The sequence below is a fragment of the Nicotiana tomentosiformis genome, chromosome 7, assembly GCF_000390325.3.
Source record: "Nicotiana tomentosiformis chromosome 7, ASM39032v3, whole genome shotgun sequence".
Taxonomy (NCBI): domain Eukaryota; kingdom Viridiplantae; phylum Streptophyta; class Magnoliopsida; order Solanales; family Solanaceae; genus Nicotiana; species Nicotiana tomentosiformis.
In genome coordinates this window covers 48,434,833-48,457,615 of record NC_090818.1, presented here as the reverse complement: position 1 = coordinate 48,457,615, position 22,783 = coordinate 48,434,833, and the positions used below count along the sequence as shown (strand labels likewise).

Below are 22,783 nucleotides of genomic sequence, written 5' to 3'. Positions count from 1 at the left end.
TATATATATTCGGGATAGACTTCCCAGGGCAAGGACTTGCCTTACTTAATTATATTGTGATGAATTTCTCTGGACATATATCTTGTTTATATCATTTACATTTGGGGATAAATTACCCCAGGGCTGGATTGGCCTTATACAGTACTGAATGACTGACTGTCAGTCGATGTGTATATATATACAGGATAAAATAACCCTGGGCCGGATTGGCCATAAATAGTACCGAGTGACCGAATGATTTGTGACCAGTATTACATGAGGTCTTTCCACTGAGATGTCATATTCCTCATATCATGCAGTATTGATCTATTTCATTTGAACTGAGTTTAACTGTTTGTGATGACCCAAAAGATCATCTTATATTTTAGAACTCGAATATGCGCTCTTAAGCCTTAAAATCTCATTTTTACCCTCCTCGATATGCGTGCGCAGTCCGTATATTGGCCCGGAAGGATTATATGTTAAAAACTGATGAAAATAAGAATTTTTGCCTTAAAAGTTAATTTTAGTTGACTTCGGTCAATATTTTTGTAAACGGGCTCGGATCCATGTTTTGGCGGTCCCGGTGGATCCGTATCGAATTATGAGACCTGGGCGTATGCCCGAAATCGAATTCGGAGGTCCCTAGCTCAAGTTATGAATTTTTGATAAAAATAAAAAGTATGAAAAATTAATTATTTCTAAGCATTGATTGATGTTTGGCAATGTGAGTACCGGGTCCGTATTTTGGTTCAGAAACCCGGTACATGCTCATTATGATATTTAAGACTTGTCTGTGAAATTTGGTGAGAAACGAAGTTGATTTGACGTGATTCAGACGTCCAGTTGAGAAGATAGGAATTTTAAAGTGTTCTTGAGAATTTCATTTAATTTGGTGCTAAATTCATAATTATAGGTGTTATTTTGGCGATTTGATCGCGCGAGCAAGTTTGTATGATATTTTTAGACTTGTATGCATATTTGGTTTGGAGCCCCGAGGGCTCGGGTGAGTTTCGAGTAGGCCACGGGATGTTTTGGACTTTGAAAATCTGGTATTTTGCTGTAGCAGGTGTTCTGGAATGTCCTTCTTCGCATTCACGAAGGTACTCTCGCGAACGCGAAGAGTAAACTGGGCAGCTTGAGTTTTCTTCTTCGCGAACGCAAAGGCTTAGTCGCGAACGCGAAGCGATAGGGGTGTTACCCTTTGCGAACGCGACCAGCTCCTCGCGAACGTGTAGTGTTAGGCACACCTGGGGAAGAGTCGATCGTTCCTTCATCGCGAACGCGAGCAATGTCTCGCGAACGCGAAGGCCAGGGGGTAGCCTACGCGAACACAATCTCGCGAACGTGAAGGCTTGGCAGCATATATTCTTCGCAAACGTGACAGTGCTCTCGCGAACGCGATGAATACTGTCGCCCAGCACTTAACATAATCCAAACACGAGATTTAGCCAAAAAATTTATTTTTCTCAAAAACCAAACGGTGAGAGGCGATTTTTCAAGGGCCATTTCTTCCCCCAAAGTGTTGGTAAGTGATTCTAAATCATTTTCTTTCAATTACCCATTACATTTCATGAATTATCAACCTAAAATCTAGAGTTTTCAAGGTAGAATTAGGGGTTAGGGTAGAAACTAGGATTTCGGAAATTTGGGGATTTAGACCTCAATTTGAGGTCGGATTCCAAAACCAATTATATCAGGCTCGGAGGTGAATGGGTTAATAGATTTTGGTCTGAACCTCGGGTTTTGACCAAGCAGGCCCGGGGTCGATTTTTTGACTTTTTGGAGGAAAATTTGGAAAATTTAATTTATGCAATATAATTGATTCCTTTAGCAATATTTGTTATTATTGAGTCATTTTTGAATAGATACGAGTGGTTTGGAGGTGAATTCTAAAGGAAAAACTGTGATTGAGAATTAAGTGGCCTTCAGAGCGAGGTAGTGTTGTGTCTAACCCTGACTTGAGGGAATATGGAACCTTAGACTATTTGCTATATGAAATTCATGTGAGAGGCGTATATGTGAGGTGACGAGTACTTATGCGCTGCCGAATTTCCTGTTTTTCCATGTTTCTTCCGTTTTTCTTACATCGTCTCTTCCTATGCCTAATTGCTATGTGTTTATACTAGTGTTGTTAAATTGATCGTTCTTATTATGTTTACGGATTTTCTGGTGATAATTGAGTATTTATTTTAAAGTTAAGATTGATATTTGTGGAACCAAATATTGAAGTAAGGTTTGTACTTGTTATTCTATCTCCCTGTTGTTATTTATGCATTGCGTTATGGTAAGGGAGAGTGTTAATGCACAAAGGGTGATGCCGTGCCATATTGTGAGTGTTAATGCATGAAGGGTGATGTCATGCCATATTGTGAGTGTAAAATCACGAAAGGTGATGTCGTGCCATAGTGTGAGTGTTAATGCACGAAGGGTGATGTCGTGCCATGATATGAGAGTTAATGCACGAAGGGTGATGTCGTGCTGTTTCTATTAATTTTATGGTAATATTGAGAGTAAAAGCACGAAGTGTGATGCCATGCATTTTTCCTTTACTGTATTCGTGTTCCTGTTGATTTATTATATATTGGTTGTTCCAGTTATCATTCAGTTGTAGTTCACTATCTCGTATTTCCCCCAGTTATCATTCTGATGTTATTTGTATATACACTGTTAAATTGTAGAGGTTAATTTGTAGGTGCCTTGCCTTAGCCTCGTCACTACTTCGTCGAGGTTAGGCTCGACACTTACCAGTACATGGGGTCGATTGTACTGATACTACACCCTACACTTTCTGTGCAAATTTTGGTACCGGCTCGAGTTGATCGAGATTTTTAGCTGTGGGACCCGCTACCCTTCTGTTTTACTATTTCTTTCATTCAAACAGCTGTATTTCTTTCAGACTATTACTTGTAGTAAATCCTAGAATGCTTGTGAATTATGACTCCAGATCCGGGTGGTAGTAATTAATACAGTTTTTATATTATTCCGCACTTATCATATTTCATCTTAGTTAATTATTGTTATTTACTGAATGGAAATTAGGAATTGGTTTAATGATTTTCTAACGTTGGCTTGCCTAGCAAATGAAATGTTAGGCGCTATCACGGTCCCGTTGGTGGGAATTTCGGGTCGTGACACTGTTGAACTTGAAAGCATACCGACATTTCTGCACCATTATTTACACTAGATTGTACCCGCGGAGCTCATCACTACTTTCAGACCAAAGGTTAGTCATGTTACTTATTGAGTTGGTTGGACTCATACTACACTCTGCACCTCGTGTGCAGATCCAAGTGCTTCCGGACACGGCGACTGTTAGACCTCAATGTGTCACTAGTTGGAGACTATCAAGGTAGCTACTTAGCGTCCGCTGACCTTGTCTCTCTTTCCTTCAGTTATTGTACTGTTCTATACTTTCAGACAGTGGTTTTTATCAGTCAGACATTGTATTCATATTAAATGCTCATGTACTTAGTGACATCGATTTTTGGGAGTGTTATATTTGTATTTGTGAGATTTCTTCCGCCGAATTTAATTATTATGTTTTTAAATTTAAAAGATATGGTGGTTTATTGAGATTATCGGCTTGTCTAGTATTGAGATAGGCGCTATCATGACAGGTGAGATTTTGGGTCGTGACACCTTCCGAGTCAAATGTTACCAGACAAGATTTGAAGTGGTGGAAGAACCAGAAATTTGCACCTCAAGATGCAGTTAAACATGTAACCAAGGGACATCGGTCTAAAACAAGGAGACATTACTAGGAAACATTGAAGAGAAAATATAAGATATAGAGTAAATCTGGTTTCTTTTACGTTGCATTGTCACGACCCGAAATTCCCACCTTCGGGACCGTGATGGCGCCTAACCTTTCAGTTGCTAGGCAAGCCAACGTTAGAATAATATTAGCCATTTTTAAACAATTTTAAATTACTTAATAACAAAGAAACAAATGCGGAAATAAAGTCTTAAATAGAGTGAATAATTCATAATAATAGCGATGTCTAAATACCATCTCACAAGTGGTGTCACAAGTGCACAAGCTACTAGAATAATACAAATAATGGTTTGAATGAAAATGAAGTTGTCTGAAAGAAATACACAGCTACGATAAAGTGGAAGGGGACTTCAGAGCCATAGGTTACGTAGCTCTCACGAGTCATGAGCAGGTTTAGTAGAGTCTTGCGGATCGGTACAGAGACGTCTGTACTTATCTTCGAGAGGTTGCCGAACCCTTAGGAAAATTCCACTTTCTTGTATTCTATCGTGCGGAATTGATTCAGCTTGAAACATAACTCTTTGAATTCCTTCCATGCATTTGTGTGCGCATGTGAGCGCTCGGTATCAGTTGTGCATCACCGGCTTGTGATTCCATGAACGAAATTCATGATATGTATTCTGTGTTTTGATGATGGGCCAGTCTGGAGGACTTGAGGCCAGGGTTAGACCGCAGCTTAAGCTCGATAGTTTCAGTTGTGTAAACTTGTACATTTGGACTCATATTTCCGATAGTGTCCCTATGAGTGGAATTTATGGATCGATGAGCGGTTGAATGGCTATATGATAAGTATGATGTGATTGCGGGATGTGTTCAGATGGGTTGAATGTGACGAATAAAGTTTACTTGTGACTCAAGAGTTTGCTATTGGGTACTTGATTTCTATCATTTAACATATAGTCTCGAATTGTGAGTGTATTGAAGGATGTTTCACGTTATTAAATTGTGGGACAAATTAAATTCTCATGTCTTGTTAATGAGTTTGGACTCAGAAAGATTAAGTGATTGCGTGCGTAATTGTGGTTGCGAAAGGGTATAACAAGATGCCAATTTGAGGCTAAGCATGTGGGTTATCTCCTGCAGAGTAATATTCGTAGGTGTGTTCCTTATAATGTTGAGTGGAGAGTTTCTTTTCTACCAGCGGAGTGTATGTATTGAGATTTGAATTTGAATCTGGTTGAGAAAGTTGACTTGGCTGTCACGAGAATGAAGGCGAGCTTAGAAAATGAATTTAGGTATTTTATGGTTTGTGTTACCTGAGCTTGTGAAGAATTTTTGTTGAACTAACTGCAGTATTATAGCAGTAATAGAGTATGGATATTGTGAGTTATGGAAGATTTTGTTCTATGGCTTTGATCCAAGTGGAGGAGCCTGCTATTGACGATTTGATTACATGGTTATGTGTTATACTGGTTTCGGTTTGAGGCATACATATGATTCGGTTATGACTTGCAAAGATTGATATCGAGGATGACTCGAGTAAGGAAATTCCTGGATACGAGTTACATTGCACTTTATGAAAATATGAAAATTATGGAATGATTAAGTTGTTATTTTGAAGGATGTAGTGCGCACAGAGTATGAATTTGATCGATGGTGTTAAGGAAGGGTTACTTCTTCGAGTGTTGCTGTGCTAATGAGGCACGTGTCTTTCAGCCCGTTTGGGCGGTGCAATTTAGATTTGAGCAAAGTGGATGAGTCCCGAGAAAGTTCTAATGGGTTCGAGATTTCTATATAGCAATCGAGAATTTTTTCGGATTTGTGCATGGATAGAATCTGAGATTACATTTAATGGTACCGGGATTTGCGGTAATTCTGTATAATTATGGATTCTACATTCTAGTATAAGAAAGTTAAGAAGAACAATTTTAAATTCAAATAAGGTATTTTCAGAGTGATGTTACAGTTGTGGTATTTATGGAGGTACTTAAGAAGAATACAATTGCTTATGGGCCTTATGGCGGTGTGGTTTTATGTTAGGGTGTCTTGTTGTGAGCTTTGGGTAAGGATCGTGGAGTTCTAACAAGGAGAAGTATCAATTTGAGGATAATTCAGAAGAAACTCGAAGTAAATAGGACAACTGGGGAGTAGGCTAGACCAGTATGATAATGGCATGCTCGGTTCTTTTGGGTAATTATGATGTGGAGACTTTACAGATGTTTTGGTGGAAATATTCTTGGGTTTTGGTGAACTGCGTGTCTTGGACGAGTTAGAAAAAATTAGTTCTGATAGCTTGATTAGGTACAAATGAATTTCAAAGAGTTCTTGATGGTTTCTACCATGGTTTGAACCGGATATTAATTTTCTACCAGTGTGGGGAACGTGTTGTGTATTGTGATTTCCTCCTGGTAGGAAGCAAGAGGAAGGTTTCTAACTAACCGGGTATGTAAATTGCTGGTGACTCAAAGTTGATAATGATATTCTTGTGCTTGTCACATGATGGCATGCTAGATGTGGTGTGTTGTGCGGGATTAAGATTTACATGTACAAGGTGACAGTTCATTCTTGAAGGGAAGGTCACGAATTCTGGACAGAATGGTCAGTTTTATATTTAGTTGAATGTTATAACTGCATTTCAAAAAGCGCATTGTGTTTTGATTTATGGATGTTCATTGGTATTGCAGTACTCACCTGATTGATAGACTGCTGATAATCAAATTATTGCTATGTGGCACAGAAGAATTATGAATGTATTCCTCGTGGGATGATCGTGCATGAAAAATGTGTTAGTCATTCGAGTGCTGGAGTTGGGATCAGTTACAGTGGTTCATGTGTTCTATGAATTTAGAGACTGTGAGTTCTCCGAAGCATATTGTTTCAGGGTTGCGTCCTATTTGAGGTGAATATTTTATTTAAACTAGTGGAGGCACTAGCTGCGCTAATTATTTGTGATAGCTACGCGCTATGAGTACGTATATGTATGGGGTTTGAGCCCATGTACGAGCACCAGGGCAATTATTCGTGCTCAGAAGAATGTCTAGGCTATGATATGCCTAGAGTTGACTGTTAAGCATAAAGTTACAGCATTTCTCATATTCGTACCTTTGTTGAGAACTACCTATGCTATACCTGAGGTTACGAAGAGGCTAATTCCCTGAATAAACTAGGTAGTTGTTATTTCTACGTTAACTTGCTGAATTGAGTTGTGATAGCACACTTTGCACATGCCTACTCTATGGCATGTTATTTATACCAGTCCATGAGTATAAGAGTCTTATTTCAATTACCATATACATGTGCACTTGTTGGATTGCTCCTATATGATATGCTTGGACTGGAGGCATGTGACCATGCCAGGCGGATTATGTTATTGGCACGTGAGTTGTCCGTGCGGGTCCAGATATTGATACTATAGCACGTGAGTTGTCCGTGCGAGTAATCTTAATGTGAGCTTTAGAAGAGCTAGTTACTGTTATTAAATTTGTGTGTCTTGGTTCTACTATATATAATGAGCTTATAGCATTGCAGTTGTAGTGGTGCTTGTTGAACTTGCAATACGGTTCTCTACTTTGAGACATCTTTCATTTTGGGTACAAGTTGCGTAGCTATGGCTTGAGTTGTATTGGTGTGGCATGTTAGTGGGATAGTTTTGTTTAATAATGTAAGGTCATTGGACCTAGAATGGGTACTATCAGGTTTGATTACAGTATATTCGGAAGGATAATATTGAAAGTCGGCTTAGAAAGTGATTATAGTTCTGGTTGGGGTGAGAGAGCTCCATGACTTGTTGATCTAATAAGTGGTTATGAGATTCCGCGTGTTTCTTTAAATATCAGCAATGTACAAAGGTTTTGAAATGAGGTTATGGATTGATACAGCTTGTTCAAACTCATACAATGTGTAGATGTGAGATTCGGGTCATGAAAATAAATTATGAATGTTGAAAATTGAACTCCAGGGTTTATGGGCTAAAGTTGAAGTAATGATCTTCAATTACATGGTATTGTCAGGCTTATATGTAATAGGGTGGTGTGGGATCACCCCCGGGTATGTGCGTGGTAGGTGGAATAGTGATGTGATGGCTTGGAAACAACTCTTGGCACGTTCGAGGGTGAACGTATGTTTAAGTGGGAGAGAATGTAAAGACCTGGCCGTTCGTTTTGAGTATTACGACCATGTTTCCACACTTACTGCTCGATTTATGCTTTACGGTTGTTATGTGACTCGCCGGGGTGATTGGTTCGGGTCTGGTGAGGTTTTGGAATGAATTGGAACACTTAGTTCCAAGGTTTAAAGCTTAAGTTAAAATAGTGATCGGATGTCGACTTATGTGTAAACGACCCCGGAATGAAGTTTTGATGATTCCAATAGCTCCGTATGGTGATTTTGGACTTAGGAGCGTGTCCGGAAAAATATTTAGAAGTACGTAGTGGAATTTGGTTTGAAATAGCAAAAATTAAATTTTTGGAAAATTTGACCTGGGAGTTGACTTTTTGATATCGGGGTCGGAATCCCATTTTGAAAATTTTTATAGCTCCGTTATGTCATTTATGACTTGTGTGCAAAATTTGATGTCAATCGAATGTGATTTGATAGGGTCCGGCGTCGTTTGTAGAAATTAGAAGTTTCAAAGTTCATTAGGCTTGAATTGGAGTATGATTCGTGATTCTAGTATTGTTTGACGTGATTTGAAGTTTTGACTAAATTCGTATGATATTTTAGGACTTGTTGGTATGATTTGACGGGGTCCCGAGGGACTTGGGTATATTTTGGATCATTGGTTGAGAGACTAGTAAAGTTAAAAAATTTGGGAGTTTGACCATGGTCAATATCGGGTCAAGACAACCTCTTTTCAGTGTTTTGAGTGTGCGAGCAGGTCCGTAGCGTATTTTATGATTGAAATTTATATATGGTTTGTGTCCGGGATGTTCCGGATGAGTTTCAGAGTGGTTTCAGATTATTTTGGAGAAATTTGAGTTTACTGGTTTCTGGTGAGGTACTGTTCATTCGCAATTGCGAACAATTTACCGCAATTGCGAACACTGTTCATTGGAGATTACTGTTCACTCGCAATTGCGAATAATTTGTCGCAATTATGATGATTTTGGAATTTTGTGCAGTTCGCAATTGCGAACAATTTATCGCAATTGCGAACACTGTTCGTGGGAGGTACTGTTCATTCGCAAATGCGAAATTTTTTTCCGCAAATACGAACCTGGACAGAATGTTTAAGATCTGAAAATAGGAGGCGATTTTCGGAAGATTTTGAAGGAAAACATCGGGGTAAGTGTTCTTAATTCAATTTTGGTTAAAATACCTGAATCCATTGGTATTTTTATCCCTAAATCAGTGAATTTGGTTGAAAATGGTAGGAATTTTCATAGACTTTAATTGCGAATTTGGAGGTCGAGTTGATGTCGGAATTTGATAAAATTTATATGGCTGGACTGATGGTTGGACGAGCGTTCATATTTCATAACTTTTGTCGGGTTCCGAGATGTGGGTCCCACTGTCAATTTTTGAGCTAAATTTTGGATTTTGTTGGACAATTAGTATTTTCTTATGGAATTAATTCCAATAAATTTTATTGACTGAATCGAATAATTTGTGACTAGATTCGAGGCGTTTGGAGACCAATTTACGAGGCAAGGGCCTAGCGGAATAAAGAATTACACGGTTTGAGGTAAGTAACACTTCTAAACTTGGTTCTGAGGGTATGAATCCCCGAATTTGTGTTATATAAATTATTTGGAAGTGACGCACACGATAGTGGATGAGCGTGTGGACGTGCACCATTGAAATTGTGACTTGAATAAATTCTATGGAGTTGTAAAAATTAAAGAATCATGTTATTATCTGAACATTTTCCACGTGTTAGAGAAATTGATATGAGGCTCTTATTAAAGATCATGTTTAGGCTACGTGCCGATATTTTGGGACCCATGGGGTCGTGTTGATGTTGAATTAATTGTTTTAAAAATTTACATTTCACACTCAGTCATATTCATCCATTGTGAGAATATTTATGAGATCGAGTTGCGCGTCGCAGCATGCCATGTTGGCTTTATATATATTATTACTATTATGGGATCGGGTTGCACGCCGCAGCAGGCCTTATAGGCTTTATTGTTCTGGATCGGGGTTGTCCGCCTGCAGCAGGCCTTATAGGCTTTATTATTATGGGATCGGACTGCACGCCGCAGTAGGCCTTATTGGCTTTATATATTGCTTGGGCTAAAGGAGCCCCTACGGAGTCTGTACACACCCCTAGTGAGCGTAGATGATTATATATATATTCCGGATGGACTTCCCAGGGCATGGACTTGCCTTACTTAATTATATTGTGATGAATTTCCCTAGATATGGATCCGTATCATTTACATTTGGGGATAAATTACCCCAGGACTGGATTGGCCTTATACAGTACTGAATGACTAACTGTCAGTCGATGTGTATATATATACGGTATGGAATATCCCTGGGTCGGATTGGTCATAAACAGTACCGAGTGACCGAATGACTTGTGAGTTGGTTGTACTCATACTACACTATGCACCTCGTATGCAGATCCAGGTGCTTCCGGACACGGCGATTGTTAGATCTCAGTGTGTCACCAGGCGGAGACTATCAAGGTAGCTGTTTGGCGTCCGCTGACCTTGTATCTCTTTCCTTCAGTTATTGTACTATTCTATACTTTCATACAATGGTTTTTATTAGTCAGACATTGTATTCATATTAGATGCTCATGTACTCAGTGACACCGGATTTTGGGAGTGTTATATTTGTATTTATGAGATTTCTTCCGCTGAATTTAATTATTATATTTTTAAATTTAAAAAATATGGTGGTTTATTGAGATTGTCGGCTTGCCTAGTATTGAAATAGGCGTTATCACGACAGGTGAGATTTTGGGTCGTGACCTCCGAGTCAAATGTTACCGGACAAGATTTGAAGTGGTGGAAGAACCAGAAATTTGCACCTCAAGATGCAGTTAAACAATTAACCAAGGGACAGCGGTCTAAAACAAGGAGACATTACTAGGAAACATTGAAGAGAAAATATAAGATATAGAGTAAATCTGGTTTCTTTTACGTTGTATTCTAGCAACACTCTTTTCATTTAGCTAATTTTACTATGTTTGTTAATTTACTCCATTTTTTTCAGCTGTCTTCCATTTGTCTGCATCGGTTCTAGCTAGTAAATGATTTTACTGCATAAACTAATGAAGAGAAGTATATTATGCTGGCTATAATGACAAGATATAGTACGTAGGTACGTTTAAAAGTTCTTGCAGATAGGTTGATTATGATTTCTTTATTTTGTGCTTTGTTAATATTATGATTAATTGGTTGTCAATATTCAATGTTTGAACTATACAGATACGTTCTTCTCTCTCTTGCAAATGGTAATATTAGATTCAAGTATTGATCATCTCAATAAACTTAATTCTTGACTCCTTGGCGAGAGAGTAAGGGATCATTGTCTTTCATAGTCATCGATATAAATTTTCATCTTCTAGAACTAACATTAAGATTGATAAGAAATTATCGACTAATTTACTAAAGATTAGAGGATAACAAAAATTTATTGTGATACAAACGTAATGTTGAAATAAAGAGTTCTTGAGAAAAGGAAAAATGAATATATAGAAGACAAAAAGGTAATAAAGATATTAAAGAAATTCTTGAATAGAATGTAAAAGTAATTATGGAAACTGGGAAGACGCAAAGATGACCAAAATGAGGTGAATTCTTGAAAATAGATTTAGATACAATAAATATGAACTACTTTTTTAACCTCACTACAATAACCATGAAAGATCATGCAAATTTTTTTATAAACTCAAACACGAGGAATATGAATTACTTGAACAAAAAGAGCAAATGATATATATACACAACCAAAGAATAGGATCTGTCTTGCTCCTTAAATTGCTTGAGATAATAAAGTAGAAGGAAAAGAAAAAGGAAACTTTGATAGTTAAACTTTTTTTTACCAACATATTTGATAAGATAAGAATCATAAGTCGAGTTAAAATATTACTCCTACTATTGTATTTTATAAACATAACAGTCCAAAAGTCAAAGACAAATTTAACGTTTTAAAAACTTTACAATTTTCTGTAAAATATGGCAGCTGCGTGCCTTTTGCCATGCTCAGTAAAAGTTACAAATGCAGCTAGAGTGATTGTTAGCCTATAAATGGAATTTTGAGCTGGAAAAATAGTACAGACCAAAAAAACCAGAAACTTTTCACTGGCATATAATACAAACATTTGTCCCATTATTTTTTAGACTAAAAAGAACAACTTTGGCAAGAATACAGTACAAAGAGCAAGGTGCAGAACTATCTTTTTTGTTTCAGGGTTATTTTGTCCACAACATTCTTGAAACCCTGATATTAAAAAAACAAAGAGCTAAGAGGAAAGGAAAAAACCTTAATACTCAAAAATGGTGGATTCATCAGAAGATGCATTAATCATGGAAGAAAGAGAAGAGCTCATGGTTTCATTAATCCATTGATGATGAACAAGTAACACCCATTTTTAGAGTTACCCATTTTCTGAAACCAACACTACCCTCTACTGAAAAGCTCCCATTTCTCCCTTCAATACCCAATATTCAAGAACTGAGAAGGAGTACTTCACTAAAGGTCCAGTTCAGGGGTGGTGTTTCAGTTTCACACTTGAAGAAATGGGCTATTTGGGTCAATAAGTTAAAACCTTTGTATCAAGAAAAATGGAAGAAAGCTGGAATCTTTGAAGCTATTACAGCTTCCACATTCAAGATTTATTTGCACAATGATTTGATCATTGCTCTTGCTGAGAGATGGTGCGCAGAGACAAACACATTCATTTTACCATGGGGAGAAGCAACTGTTACTTTGGAGGATATGGCAGTTTTGGGTGGTTACTCTGTTTTGGGCCACTGTGTCTTGAACCCTATAAAGACCAAAGAGTCTGTTGAAATGGAAAAAACTATTCGCGAGGCTTATAAAGTTATTAGAGCACGTAAAAAGAATGTTACTCAACCTGTCTGGATGGAACATTTTACAGGAAAAGGTGACCATTTGGAGCATGTAGCATTTTTGACCCTTTGGTTGTCAAGGTATGTGCTTCCTTCTAGAAGTTATTTTAAGGTGCACGGAGCTCTATTCCCTGTTGCAATTCATCTTTCTCAAGGAATTCCAGTGGCACTTGCCCCTGCTGTTCTTGCTAGCATTTATAGGGATTTAAGGTTGCTTAAACAGTTTATTATATCTTCAGCTAGTTCTAGGTGTAACCAAGATAAGTCAGATCCTCTCTTTAGGGCTCCTCTTCAATTTGTTCAGTTATGGGCTTGGGAGAGATTTTCCAGTTTGCAGCCTAAGCCTAGTATCATTTGTTCCGGGGAGCCAAGATTGGCTAGATGGCATAATGTGAAAAAAATAAATTGCGTCGATCCTAGGAGTGCAATAGATTCTGAAACAGACTTGTTCCTGTGGCGTCCTTACGCTATTGATACTGTGAAGAATTGGGATATCAACAAGTTTTACAAGGAAAGGGAGGCATATGTGGTGGCTGGACCAAAGGTGGGAAGAGAAATCTTGATTTTTGCTCGACGTATTCGAGCTTCTGAACTAGTTGGAATGGATTGTGTAGAGAAGTATCTCCCACATAGAGTATCAATGCAATTTGGATTTGATCAAGATGTGCCCGGCTGTGCAAATCATACCAGTGATACCCCAAAAATTGCATGGAGCAATTATGACAGACCAATTACAGATGACATGCTCTATATACCTTCCAGGCTCTTCGAATCAGATATTACCAGACGATATTTGAAGTGGTGGAAGAACCAAAAATTTGCACCTGAAGATGCACTTAAACATGTAACCAAGGGGGAGCAGTCTAAAGCTCTTGAAAGGATGAATGCCTCTGTACATTGTGAATATTTGCAGAAGTGTAATGAGATAAGAACAAATGGCTGTACTCAGGATTACGAATTGATAGTTGTGGAATCATCAGATGATGATGACAACTTACCGATTTCAAAATCTTTATGCAGGAGGAAGCTAATAAAGTAAGATATTATTGTACCTGGTAATCAAGAACCCCTACCTAGCAGCCAAAGCCAATCTTGTTCAGCTTTGAATGATGGACCTGCCAGAGAAAGGGAAATTCCAATGGAGTCGAAACCATTGAACGAAATAAGTCTTCAAGTGGAAAATCAGATGTAGATGGAGATGCGCCATTTGTAGTTAAAGGAATAGTGCCACACGAGAGCAAGGACAACAATGACACAAGTGGCCGCAAGCTTAATTTCCCTAATAGTTTAATTCGAACTAGCAAGTGAGGGTCTAAACGCAAATAGGAGAGATAGTAGATATGCAGAATTTTCAATTACTAGTCCTGCTAAAATGAGTTTGCAGATGAACATAGCTTCAGTGAAAGCACCTAAGGTAACTGCAAAGGCAACCAGCATAGTGAAGGAAATATACATATTGGAAACATTACCAAGAGAAATGAAGCAGTATATATGAAAAGACTGATATTCAGAAACTTGAGATGAGGATTAGAAACCTTGAGAACTTCATGAAGAGAAAGGTTCCAAGACCTGGGACAAAGGTGAAAACAAGATCAAACTAACTATAGTGCTGATGCTTCTGGTTTAGTATTTTGTTTTGTGCAAAAAGTAGTATATTCTTCTCTACTGCCTAGTACTCAATGATACTGACTGTGTTAAAAGCTCATTCTTCAACTTAGAGGTCTTCTCCTGTTATCAGCTTATATACTGAAAATTTACCCTTAATTATGTTTCAGTTCCTTGTTTCCTGGTTTGTTTTCCAGTGTTTACAGCTCTATTATGCACTCTTAATGATCAAGCCATTGACAAAACATTTATTTTTTCTGTTTGTGCCAGTTCCCAAAGCAAAGTGAAGATAGATAACTTCACCTATACTAAAATTTTGTGTTCCTTGGACTTCAGGTGGCACAAATTTGTTTCCCCATTTGAAGCTCAAATAATAATTTTGATTGCTAGTAACAGTAAGATGAAGCAACTTTGTCGATCATTATGATAACCCATGTGAATATCTGCATTGCATTTCCTGTAATTGAAATAAAATCCATTGCTGAGTCTCATACTATTATTGCATTAAAATGGTTTTAGACCTACATTACCAGGTAAAGCATGGTATTCTGCTGAAGCAAGTCATTTTCAGAGGTTTCTCTTTTTCCCTCCGTATACGGTAATAACCGGTTAGTCCTTCGTACGAACTGGTCAAAATGGTAATGCATTGAATCGAAGATCAGGTTGAGGTCCGAAGTCAGGTCATCAAGCTTCGAGCCCTAGAGACCATCAATGTCGAGCTCGATATCATTATCGAGCTCGAATCCAAATCGAACTATGATGAAGCTACCGAGCTTACGAGGCAGAGACCGACCAACACTGTCCCCGAATCAATACAAAGCTCCGAATCAGAATCGAGCTCGAGTCAAGATCGGGAGCTCGAGACAATATCGAGCTCATAGACAAGAGTCGTTGCAACCGCACTAGGAGAGAGAATCTTGGTAGGAATTATGGAAAAACTGATTTATCATGGGTCTCCCACTATGTATTTTTAATTGTATCTAAAGTAGGATCCCTCCACTATAAAGGGGTTGGTTATTATTTCTGTAAAGAATCAAGTTTTGCATACACTGTAACTCAGATATCATATACTCTCATACTGAAGAAGTATCCTCTTTTAGCTTCATAAATTGACTCATCTTGCTTAATCCTTAAATCATATTCCTTTTAACTTTGCTTATTTTTTACTTTTTACAATCAATATTCGATATTTCTATTCATCTTTACGATTTGTGTCAAGTTATATCACATATCCTTAGAACTACATACAAATTCAACTCTATTCGTTTTTCAGGAAAATAGTTTGGCGCCCACCGTAGGGCTAAGGATAATAGTGATTATTTAATACGAATCTACAAAAACACACTATTTTTACGCTTATTTTCGGAAGTGCCTTTGATTTCGGATTAACAACGACGAACTCTCAAATTAAATGGCATTACCTATCGACAACGAAGCTGACCTTCAAGGTGAAAACAACAACTTGACGCCCAGGGCCGGAATGCCGTTTGTCGACGCCGTTGGAGCTCGAGTCGAAGTGCCATTAGACGTTAATTCGCATGTGGCCATTGAGGCAAACCTATATTCTGAACCTGAAAACAGCATTCATGGTGGCACTCGATCTGTAGCTCGAGATACCCATAACGCCGAGAAAAACGGCGTCAGCTTGTGCATGATTTTCGAAATGTTGCAAGCTCAACAGGCAGCAATAGCTCTGTTACAGAGTCAAAATCAGATACCGAGCAGGCCGGAGCCCAGTCCACCCCGTGAAATCGCCCATAGAACGGAACCAGCTATAGTAAGGTCAAATGAGCAAGAGTCGGGGACTAATCCCGAAATTGCTAAGATGTTCTAAGAACTGACCAAAAGAATAGCATCAGGTGAAAGGAAGATCGAGGCAAACGACAAAAAGGTGAAAACATATAACTCCAGGGTTGATCAGATCCCGGGGGCACCACCGATATTGAAGGGCTTAGATTTCAAAAAAATCGTACAAAATCCCCCCCCCCCCCCCAAGTTCAGCTCCTAAACTGATCCCAAAGAATTTTCGGATACCCGAGATTCCTAAATATAACAAAACTACCGAACCCAACGAACATGTCACCTCTTACACATGTGCCATTAAAGGGAACGACCTAGAGAACGATGAAATCAAATCCGTATTAATGAAAAAATTCGGTGAAACCCTGTCAAAGGGAGCAATGATATAGTATCACAATTTACCATCTAATTTTATCGATTCTTTTGCTATGCTTGCAGATTCCTTCGTAAAAGCACACGCCGGGGCCATAACGGTCAAGACCAGGAAGTCGGTCATGTTCAAGGTAAGACAGAAGGATAACGAGATACTGAGGGAGTTCGTATCTCGTTTTCAAATGGAACGAATGGATCTGGCACCAGTCACAGACGATTGGGCTATTCAGGCTTTCACTCAAGGTTTAAACGAACGAAGTTCGACGGCTTCCCGGTGGTTGAAGTATAACATGATCGAGTACCCAGCTATTACTTGGGCTGACGTGCACAATCGGTACCAATCAAAAATTAGAGTCGAAGATGATCAATTGGGTTCTGAACCTGCTGCTATAAGGGATATCAATCGAGAACAAGGTCCGATCAAGACCGATACCGACCGTATAGTAGAAACCACATAATCAATGAATCGAGACGTAACCCCGGACAAGGCAACAAAAGAAATGATCGAGGTCAAGGGTCTCGGGGGATGATGAACAGAAATGGGTTCGACAGGCCTACCGAACTTAAGGAAGCACCACGGTTATCGGAGTATAACTTCAGCATTGATACATCTGCCATCGTGTCGGCTATCGGACGCATTAAAGACACTAAATGGCCTCGAACCATGCATACTGATCCTGCCCAGAGGAATCCCAATCAAATGTGCGAATATCATGGCACCCATGGCCACAGAATAGAAGATTGCAGGCAACTAAGAGAGAAGGTAGCCCGGTTATTCAATAAAGGTCACCTTCGAGAATGTTTAAGCGATGGGGCCAAAAACCATTACAAAAACAGGGATTTCGGCAAACAAAACGAACAGGAAGAACCACAGCGCATCATCCACATGATCATCGGTGGCGTCGACACCCCTCAAGGGTCGGTGCTTAAACGCACTAAGACATCGGTTATGAGAGAAAATTGACCTCGAACTTAGGATTACGCACCCATAGGAACCTTGTCCTTTAATGATGAAGATGCAGAAGGAGTCATGCAACCTCATAACGATGCACTGGTAATATCCGTGCTTATGAATAAAACTAAAGTTAAGCGTGTGTTAATTGATCCAGGTAGCTCGGCCAACATTATTAGATCGAAGGTTGTAGAATAGCTCGGTCTACAGGACCAGGCCGTACCCGCAACCCTGGTTCTAAACGGATTCAATATGGCATGTGAAACCACCAAAGGCGAGATAATTCTATCGATAAACGTGGTCGGGACCATCCAGGAAATGAAGTTCATCGAAGGCGACATGAGGTACAACACCCTTTTTGGAAGGCCATGGATCCACAATATGAGAGTTGTACCTTCGACCCTCCACTAGGTTCTTAAATTCCCAACATCGGAGGGAGTCAAAATAGTGTACGGAGAACAACCGGTCGTAAGAGAAATGTTTGCCATCGAAGAAGCAATTCTGATATCCACATCTACATCAACAAAAGGGTCGGACTCAAAAGGGGGACGAGATGCCAAATAGCAATCACAGACGTCAGCTTCAACCCAACTAGAAAATCAAAAGATTGAGGAAGATGATGATCAAAGGATCCCTCGATCCTTCGTGGTTCCCGATGATTCCGACGCTACCCAATCAACGATCGAAGAACTGGATCAAGTCGTACTAATCGAGCATTTGCCCGAACGAAAGGTATATCTGGGAACGGGATTAACCCCTGAACTCAGGAAAAGGCTTATTCAATTTTTTATCGATAACATAGATTATTTTGCTTGGTCCCACTTAGATATAACAGGGATCCCACCGGATATAACGACACATCGACTAAGCCTGGAACCTAGGTTCAAACCGGTGAAGCAAAAGAAAAAACCCGAAAATTAATAGGGTCCATTTTGGAGGAAAAATACCCCGAATGGTTAGCCAATGTAGTTGTAGTCCCTAAAAAGGGGAACAAACTTAGAATGTGTGTAGATTATAAGGATTTAAACAAGGCGTGCCCCAAAGATTCTTTTCCGTTGCCCAACATCGATCGCATGATCGATGCTATGGCCGGCCACGAGGTCCTTACTTTTCCCGATGCCTATTCCGGGTATAATCAAATCCAAATGAACCCAAAAGACCAGGAAAAGACTTCATTTATCACCAAGTATGGAACATATTATTTTAATGTGATGCCCTTCGGGCTAAAAAAATGCAGGAGCTACTTACCAACGTCTAGTAAATAAAATGTTCGAGGAACAAATAGGTAAATCAATGGAAGTTTATATTGATGGCATGCTAGTTAAGTCCGTGCGCGCAGAGGACCATTTGGCTCATTTGCAGGAAACATTCAAGATTTTAAGGAAATACAACATAAAGCTCAACACCGAGAAATGTGCTTTCGGGGTCAGTTCGGGCAAGTTCCTCGGCTTCATGGTATCAAATCGGGGGATCGAGATAAACCCCAATTAAATCAAGGCTATCGAAGGCATCGCCATCGTGGACAGTGTAAAATCTGTGCAGAGGCTAACGGGACGGATTGTTGCCTTATGCCGATTCATTTCAAAGTCGTCAGATCGAAGTCACAGATTTTTCTCTCTACTCAAAAAGAAGAAGAATTTCGCCTGGACCCCGGAATGCCGACAGACATTAGAGGAATTGAAGCGATATCTATCGAGCCCACCACTGCTTCATACTCCAAAAGCAGACGAGAAACTTTGCTTGTACTTGGCAGTATCAGAAATCGCGGTAAGTGGTGTCCTAGTTCGAGAAGAGCAAGGTACGGAATTTCCCGTTTATTATGTAAGTCGAACCTTAAGGGAAGCAGAAACTAGATATCCAGACTTAGAGAAATTGGCACTTGCACTGATAAGCGCTTCTAGAAAGTTAAGACCATACTTTCAATATCACCCCATATGCATATTAACCACGTACCCACTTCGTAATATTTTGCACAAGCCCGAACTATCAGGCCGATTGGCCAAATAGGTCGTCGAACTCAGTGGGTACGATGTCGAATATCAACCCCGTACGTCCATCAAGTCTCAAATTTTAGCGAACTCCGTGGCCTATTTCACGCCAACCCTCGTACCCGAAGTCGAAAAGGAACTCTTGTTGATATCGGGTACATCATCGGGGGTATGGATCCTTTTCACATACGGGGCTTCAAACGTGAAGGGGCTCGGGCTAGGCATCATTTTAAAGCCGCCTACGGGTAGCACTATTAGGCAATCTATAAAAACTACTAGGTTGACTAACAATGAGGCCGAGTATGAGGCCATGATTGCAGGTCTTGAGCTAGCTAAAAGCTTGGGAGCAGAAGTCGTTGAAGCCAAATGTGACTCTTTACTGGTGGTAAATCAAGTAAACAAAACCTTCGAAGTTCGAGAGGATAGAATGCAAAGGTATTTGGACAAACTGCAGGTAACTTTGAACCATTTCAAAGAATGGACTTTATAGCATGTACCTCGAGAACAAAACAGTGAAACCGATACACTGGCAAATTTGGGATCATCGGTCGAGGAAGATGAGATCAGCTCGGGGACTGTCGTTCAACTCTCGAGATCCATGATCGAGGATGGTCATGCCGAGATAAATTCTACAAGCTTAACCTGGGATTGGAGGAATAAGTATATTGAAAGCTCCCATCGGATCCTAAAAATTCGAGGGCCCTACGAACCAAAGCTGCTCGATTCACATTGACTGCAGATGGAACATTGTACCGAAGGACATTCAATGGACCATTGGCAGTATGCTTAGGTCCGGGAGACACCGACTACATCCTATGTGAGATTCATGAGGGTACTTATGGAAATCATTCTGGTGCCGATTTATTAGTCCGAAAATAATTAGAGCAGGATATTATTGGATCGATATAGACAAAGATGCAAAGGAGTTGTTCGAAAATGTGACAAATGTCAAAGGTTTGCACCGATGATCCATCAGCCCGGAGAGAAACTTCACTCAGTAATATCCTTATGGCCATTCATGAAATGGGGAATGGATATCGTCGGCCCTCTGCCATCGGCCACAGGTAAAGCTAAGTTCATTTTATTTATGACTAACTATTTCTCTAAATGGGTTGAAGCACAGGCGTTCGAAAATATAAGGGAGAAAGAGGTTAAAGACTTCATCTAGGATCATATCATATGTCGATTTGGGATACTCGCCGAAATAGTGTGTGAAAATGGTAAATAATTTATCGGCAGCAAAGTGACAAAATTACTCGAAGACCACAAAATAAAAAGGATATTATCAACACTGTATCACCCTAGTGGGAACGGACAGGCCGAATCGACAAACAAGACTAGCATTCAAAACCTAAAGAAAAGGTTGAACGACGCTAAGGGAAAATGGAGAGAAATTTTACACGAAGTTCTTTTGCCATATCGAACAACATCAAAATCTAGTACGGGGGCAAACACGTTCTTCTTAATATATGGCTCCGAAGACTTGATTCCAGTCAAAGTCGGGGAACCAGTGCCAGGTTTCGATATACAACAGAAGAGTCAAATCACGAGGCTATGAATACTAGCCTCGAATTATCGGATGAAAAACGAGAAGCTGCTCTCGTCCAATTGGCCGCCCAAAAGCAGCGAATCGAAAGATAATATAATCGAAGAACCAAGCTTCGCCATTTTAAAATCGGGGACTTAGTGCTAAGGAAAGTCACCCTCAGTACCCGAAATCCAAAGAAGGAAAACTAGGTCCAAACTGGGAAGGACCGTATCATGTTCTCGAAAATGTCGGTAAAGGATCCTACAAGCTCGATATTATAAACGGCAAACAATTATCAAGTAATTGGAATGTGTTGCACCTAAAACGATACTACTGCTAAGGTACGACCCTCCCATATTAGTTTATATTTCGAAACTAACCCTTGCAGGAGTTCGATTAGGAACAAGGATGGATCCTTCAATACGAAGCCCTAAGTCTGAAAGCACGCGTTACACTCTTTTTCCCTTAGACCTGTTTTATCCCAAATTTGTTTTCCGGCAAGGTTTTTAATGAGGCAACCATTGATCGTGCTACCTTAGAAACAATTCGACAGTATCTGAGGCATCTTTACAATCGACCTCGAATACTGGGGGGGGCATTACCCCTCAAATATATCAAGTTCGATGCAAGAAAGTTACTTCATAATAAAAGGGTTCCGATAGGAAAAATTATAAGAGCCAAATGGTCAAAACGAACCATGTTCATGTAGCTGGCCCGAGCCCTGACGCAAAACATGAACACATGTATAATGACTTACAAAGAAAAATTTCTTCTTTACCGATATCGTATATCCAAGAAAAATTCCTCTATTTTGAGATTTATTATGCAAGCATGCGTAAGGTAAATCAACTAGTTCGAGCAACACTCACTCAACTATAAAGCCCAAGGGCTACACCAACTCGAGTTCGAGCAACCATTCTCACTCGAGGACTATCTACGAAGCCCAAGGGCTACCCTATTTCGAGTTCGAGCAAGCACTCGCTCGACCATTAAGCCTACGGGCTACATTACTTTGAGTTAGAATCACTCACTCGACTACTAAGCCTACGGTCTACTTTTATTTCGAGTTCGAGCAAGCACTCACTCGACCATTAATCCTACGGGGTACATTACTTCGAGTTCGAAACACTCACTCGACTACTAAGCCTACGGGCTACTCTTATTTCGAGTTCGAGCAAGCACTTACTCGACCATTAAGCCTACGGGCTACATTACTTCGAGTTCGAGCAAGCATTCACTCGACTACTAAGCCTACGGGCTACTTTTATTTTGAGTTCGAGCAAGCATTCACTCGACCATTAAGCCTACGGGCTACATTACTTCGAGTTCGATCAAGCATTCACTCGACTAATAAGCCTACGGGCTACTCTTATTTCGAGTTCGAGTAAGCACTCACTCGACCATTAAGCCTACGGGCTATATTACTTCGAGTTCGAATCACTCACTCGACTACTAAGCCTACGGGCTAATATTATTTCGAGTTCGAGCAAGCACTCACTCGACCATTAAGCCTACGGGCTACATTACTTCGAGTTCGAATCACTCACTCGACTACTAAGCCTATGGGCTACTCTTATTTCGAGTTCGAGCAAGCACTCACTCGACCATTAAGCCTACGGGCTACCTTACTTCGCGTTCGAATCACTCACTCGACTACTAAGCCTACGGGCTACTTTTATTTCGAATTCGAGCAAGCACTAACTCGACCATTAAGCCTACGGGCTATATTACTTCGAGTTCGAGCAAGCATTCACTCGACTACTAAGCCTAAGGGTTACTTTTATTTCGCTTTCTAGCAAGCACTCAATCGACCAT

The 22,783-nt window shown here is 39.8% G+C and overlaps 1 protein-coding gene across 1 annotated transcript; it reads left to right on the top strand.

Annotated features, from left to right (window-relative positions):
- Positions 1-12,147: 12,147 nt before the first annotated feature.
- LOC104095956 (protein MAINTENANCE OF MERISTEMS-like) lies at positions 12,148-14,031 on the top strand. The gene is made up of 4 exons (XM_070180273.1): positions 12,148-12,201; positions 12,290-13,615; positions 13,744-13,758; positions 13,846-14,031. The coding sequence occupies exons 1-4, from the start codon at positions 12,148-12,150 to the stop codon at positions 14,029-14,031; spliced, it is 1,581 nt and encodes a 526-aa protein (XP_070036374.1).
- The last annotated feature ends 8,752 nt before the right edge of the window (positions 14,032-22,783 follow it).